This window comes from Cololabis saira, chromosome 1 (genome assembly GCF_033807715.1).
Source record: "Cololabis saira isolate AMF1-May2022 chromosome 1, fColSai1.1, whole genome shotgun sequence".
Classification (NCBI taxonomy): Eukaryota; Metazoa; Chordata; class Actinopteri; order Beloniformes; family Belonidae; genus Cololabis; species Cololabis saira.
Window position 1 is genome coordinate 9,995,559 of NC_084587.1, and position 5,367 is coordinate 10,000,925.

At 40.2% G+C, this 5,367-nt stretch overlaps 1 protein-coding gene across 1 annotated transcript; it reads left to right on the forward strand.

Moving 5' to 3' along the window:
- The first annotated feature begins 270 nt into the window (after positions 1-270).
- Positions 271-5,147, forward strand: LOC133450722 (uncharacterized). Its single transcript, XM_061729564.1, has 6 exons — positions 271-429; positions 513-658; positions 1,100-1,161; positions 1,257-1,370; positions 4,626-4,724; positions 4,886-5,147. The coding sequence occupies exons 1-6, from the start codon at positions 313-315 to the stop codon at positions 5,056-5,058; spliced, it is 711 nt and encodes a 236-aa protein (XP_061585548.1). The 5' UTR covers positions 271-312; the 3' UTR covers positions 5,059-5,147.
- Positions 5,148-5,367: the final 220 nt, after the last annotated feature.

The window sequence follows — 5,367 nt, forward strand, 5'->3', positions numbered from 1 at the left end:
GTTTCCAGAAACTTGTCGAAATCTACGCCACGAAGGATTGAGGCAGTTCTGAAGGTGAAAGGGGGCCCAACCCGGTACCAGCAAGGTGTACCTATGAAAGTGTCACTTGATAATACTTAACACTAAAAAAAGCACATGGGACGGTGAACAACTTTTTTTTTTTTTGTCCTTCACGGATGTTTCTTATCTATCAGGGGATTACAACATTAAAGTAAACAGCTGGGGGCTGCATCAGCTCATGTGACGTTAGACTTGGGAATTTAAAAGTGGCGGTGTGAAGCCTGAATGTAACCAGTCCGCCGGCCGGCTACGATGGAGTTTGTTCATGTGATCGTGGCCGTCTTCAGTCTTGTGTCTGTCGGACGCTCAGCTCCTGTGAGTAGCTGTGAAGGTCTGATACGACCTCTGGAGCTCCCAGGAAGGGATCAGGTAAGATCACTCTCGGCTCAGCTGTCACTTTCTTTATGAAACCTTGTAAAAATGACAAAAAAAACCCACGTCGTCCATTACAGCTGCTTGGGAAATGGATGCACATAGCCGAGACCATGGATATGCCTGGAGCCAGAGAGATGACGAAGATGTTTATGGACACCAACTGGTTGAACCTCACGGCTGCTGAGCAGGCCGATACCATCGTCAACACTATGAACCCAAAAATGTAATTTCAACACTCAATTTAAGGGATATAGCACACTTTAGATTAGATTAGATTAGATTAGATCTTTATTGTCATTGTTATACAACAACAAAATCAGAAGTGCCATCAGTCAGTGCTAAAAAATAAATAGATAAATACCATAGTATATAAAACATTTAAACACAACATAAAATAAAACAAATAACTGATTTAAACCAATAAATAATTAAAAATACTCTACACATGCAGGCTATGACATACGGTTTGCAGATCCCAACAAACCGTATGTTAGTTTACGGTTTGCTTCTGAGTAGATTGAGTTTTGTTACAGCTGTAGGATAAAAACTGTCTCTAAATTGGGTTGTTCTTGTTTTTATTGCTCTGTACCGTCTACCTGAGGGCAACAGTGCAAACAGAGTGTCCAGGGTACATCTTTTATTAAAATAGTTTATTTTGTTGAAGGTCGGGTCGCTGCATCAGTATGTCTTATAACACAACCTTGGAAAACAACAAACTTGTCATGGGTGAGTGTTGCTGATCTTGTACCGCGGCCAACAGATCTGAACTTTGCCTCCAGCTTTGCAATGCTTGTTGACGATGTTGTGAATGTGCTCTGCAGTGAACCCCTACCGGGCCTCCGCCGTCCTGCTGAGCACCGGCTGCCCTGACTGCATGGTGGTGTACTCCAACAACACCATCGGCAGGAACAGCTACAGCGGACTGCAGCTCCTGAGTAAGAACTACCACACCGAGCTGGATCAAATACACCATTTCATCACACATCTTTTATGCCCAAAAGAAGAAGTGCATTTATTAGGGTCCGAACACTTACAGTGCGAAGGCCCTATTGTATCTGTATGTTCTCGTTCTCGTTGTTTTTCTCCCGACGAAATGAGGGCCTTTTTTCCCCCTAAACGTGCCCCAAAAGTCACCAAATTTTGCACGCAAGCCAGGCCTGGCGAAAAACTTGATATTTAATGGTTTGCATTAATGGGCGTGGTCTAATGGCTCAACAGCGCCCCCTAGAAAACTTCGTGCCTCAAGCCCCACAATACGGTTTGACGTACATGCACGAAAATCGCTACACACCTGTATCATGTCACAACTTAAAGAAAAGTATCTTGGCGCCATGGCCGAAACCGAACAGGAAGTCGGCCATTTTGAATTAATCGTGTCATTTGCAATTTATGCCACTTATTTGGCCGTTAATACGGCCTGAACCGTAACGTGCACCTAGGTGTGTTATACATCAAAATGTGCGTCTTGATCCTGCAACGACACGCATTACTTTGCTCACTCAAAAGCATTATCATGGCGACGCTAGACGCCAAAAAGCGTGCCCGATTGATCGATATTTGATAGTTCCTATTCTCTGCCATAACTTTTGAACGGGTTGTGATAAAGACATGTGGGTGGTGTCATCGGACTCAGTATTGAGTACTAGACCTTCATTGGCCTGAATTAGCCCCGCCCCTTCTTCTGATTGGTCAATATTTGATAGTTTCTATTTTCTGCCATATTTTTTGAATTGTTTGACATAAAGAGTCATGGGTGGTGTCATAGGACTTAGTTTTGAGTCCTTGATCTTTATGGGTGAAAATTGCACGCGCGAGGGCCCATTCATCGCTGCTTGCAGCTTTAATTTATTCTTTTTTTTACACACTTTGATCACATCACAGAAAAATGGGTAACCCTTTCTTTTACAGTACAGTAATAACCAGGTAATACCATGGTAATTACACTGCAATTACCTAGTAGTACCTTGTATTTACAAGGTAATTACATGGTAACTACCGGGTAATTTACCCAGTAAGTACTAGGTAATTATTACGTATTTTCTTGTACCATGTAATTATGTGTATTTACCATGTAATAACATGGTAAATACCTGGTTGTTTAAACTAAACATTACTAGGTAATTACAAAGACATTAGATGGGAACTATGAGGGAAATTACAGGTATTTACTAGGTTAATATTGGTAACTACCAGTCAATTTACCATGTAATTACTCTGAAATTACATTAATTATTTCTAAGTAAGTACCAGGTATTTTTCTGCAAACTACCAGGAAATTATAACCTATATTTGAGGTAGTTACCAGCTAATTACACTTCAATGACCATGTAGTTACTTTGTATTTACTATACATTTCATGGATAACTACCGCGTATTTACCTGTTCATTATTGATTTATGTATTATCAATGGATTGGTGCATGTACCCCCGAGGGGTGTAAATGACTCTATTGACCTTGTAATTAACCTGATAGTTACTATGTTTTACCTGGCAATTGGCAGGTACTTACCTTGTAGTTACTTTCCCAGTAATTCTATTTCCTAAGTATTTACCCAATAAGTACAGAAATTTTTACCTGGCTTTTACTCAGTAATTAAAGTGAAACTGGACTGTAAAAGAAAGCGTGTGTTGTTTCCATAATATTACCTGGTACTTCCTCATTAAGTACAGAAATAATTACCTGATATTTACCCATTAATTAAAGTGAAACTGGATTGTAAAAGAAAGCATGTGTTGTTTCCATAATATTACCTGGTCATTGTAGATTATAATTATAAAGATTTGAACAATTGGCAAAACGTCTGATAATTACCTCCCCTTTACCCATACCTGCCAACACTCCCGATTTAAGCGGGAGTCTCCCGATTTTCAACCATTTCTCCCGCCCTGCTCCCGATTTGTAATTTCTCCCGCTTATCTCCCGATTTTAAAGTGAAATGAGTCAATGGTGTTTCACGTGTCGGGGTTCCTGCATGGATCATGGATCTATTGGGCATGGATGTATTATATTAACGGGTTCCTGACAAACCTGGCAACCCAACCCAAAAGCACTGCCTACGTCCAAGCTCCGCCCCATGGAGCTGCCAATACGTCAACGTCGCCGCCATATTGGATGTGGCAAGACTGCGCTGTAAACTAATACAAGTGAATGGACTTATTTTCATAAAGCGCCTTTCTACAAAGAAATGTACGTTTTACGTCTAATTTATTCATTCACACACACACTAATATACTTGGGAAACAGTTAGGCACCAAATATAATATGTTTAATTTTCTCAGATGGCAAAAATAAGAACTTTATTGATCCCACAGTAATTCATGTTATATCAGCTATAGAGAACAAGGTAGTGCCGAAAAACAATATATATCCCCCCTCACAAAAACAAGAAAAATAGAGAAACATATTCTCTCATCAGCAAAGCATATTTTACATAAACATATTTTAAAATTTTCAAGTTACAAAATAACATTTGAACCATTTTTCAGATTTTTTCAGTTCAGTCACTTAAAGGAGCTTGAGGCTCCTTTTAAGAAATGAGACTCTCTAGCGCCACCCTTCACCACGACGGCCGTTGGGGGTACTGCAGCCAACAGTGAAGCCGGCACGGGAGAACGGGGAGAACGCACATGCAGCGTCATGTGACGTCACATCCACAGGACAGCGCGGGAAAATCGGAACCGAATTGCAGCACATTTTGCAGCACACAGCCTGTTCAAGGCAAAGGAGAGATACACTAGAGGGCTCATTCTTTTTGGTTTGGAACGCTTCATCTGACATTATTACTAGAAAACTTAAAACGTATACGGATTTTTTTCATAAATCTTGCCATAATCCTCCCTCAAGCTCCTTTAAATCACCTTTCTTCCCCATTCTGATGCTGATTTGAACTGCAGCAGGTCATCTCGACCATGTCTACATGCCTAAATGCATCGAGTTGCTGCCATGTGATTGGGTGATTACAAAATGTGCGTTAACGAGTTGGAGAGGTGTACCGAATTAAGTGGCCAGTGAGTGTATATGTAACTGCTACACCAACAAACAGCAAACAGCGTGCTGAAATGGAGCAACAGTTGCAGCAAAATGGTATCCCACAATTGAAAGTGTCACTGGTGAAACTGAACCGAGTTGGACGTGTTCCAGGCGTTTTCCAACCCAGAATTTCATCTTCTGTACCCGCTCTGTCCTTCAGGCAGGCGACCCAAGGTCTCTGCTGCTGAACTCCAAGAGTTCAAGAAGCAGGTGGAGTGTGTGAACTTACCGCCACCCATCATCCATGATCCAGAGAAAGGTAGGAACTCTCCATCTGGTTGCATTAAAACTTAAAACGTGAAATGCTTTGCTCAGTGCGAAAGTGGATGTTGTGTCTTTTCTTTCTGAAGTAGCTGTTGCTTTAATGTCACGTTCAATAATGTAACAACGACCATTGATATTTCTTTCTTTTCCTCTCAGGTTTTTGCCCAGATCCTTCTGTTTCCCAAGAAACACAGGTCATTGATACCGCCGGTAACATAAATTCTGAAACATTGAACCTTCTTGACAAAATGTTGAGGAGTGATAAAGGACTGAAGAAAATAAGGGACTTTTTCTCTTCAATGTCTGAACCCAAAATAACAGAAAATTAACAATATTGCTTTGCTTTCTTGGCAAGAGTTATTTCCACTGAAATAAAAATGCTGTATGAAAATAAAGCATTACTCTACTATTATAATAATTTGGAATTATCTATCAATCTATCTATGATATCCAACCTTGTGTTCAATTCTTCTTTTTATCTCAGTTTACAGGACTGTCTCAGAAAATTAGAATATTTTGAAAAAGTCCTTTATTTTCTGTAATGCAAAAATGTCATACATTCTGGATTCATCACAAATCAACTGAAATATTGCAAGCCTTTTATTATTTTAATATTGCTGATCATGACTTACAGCTTA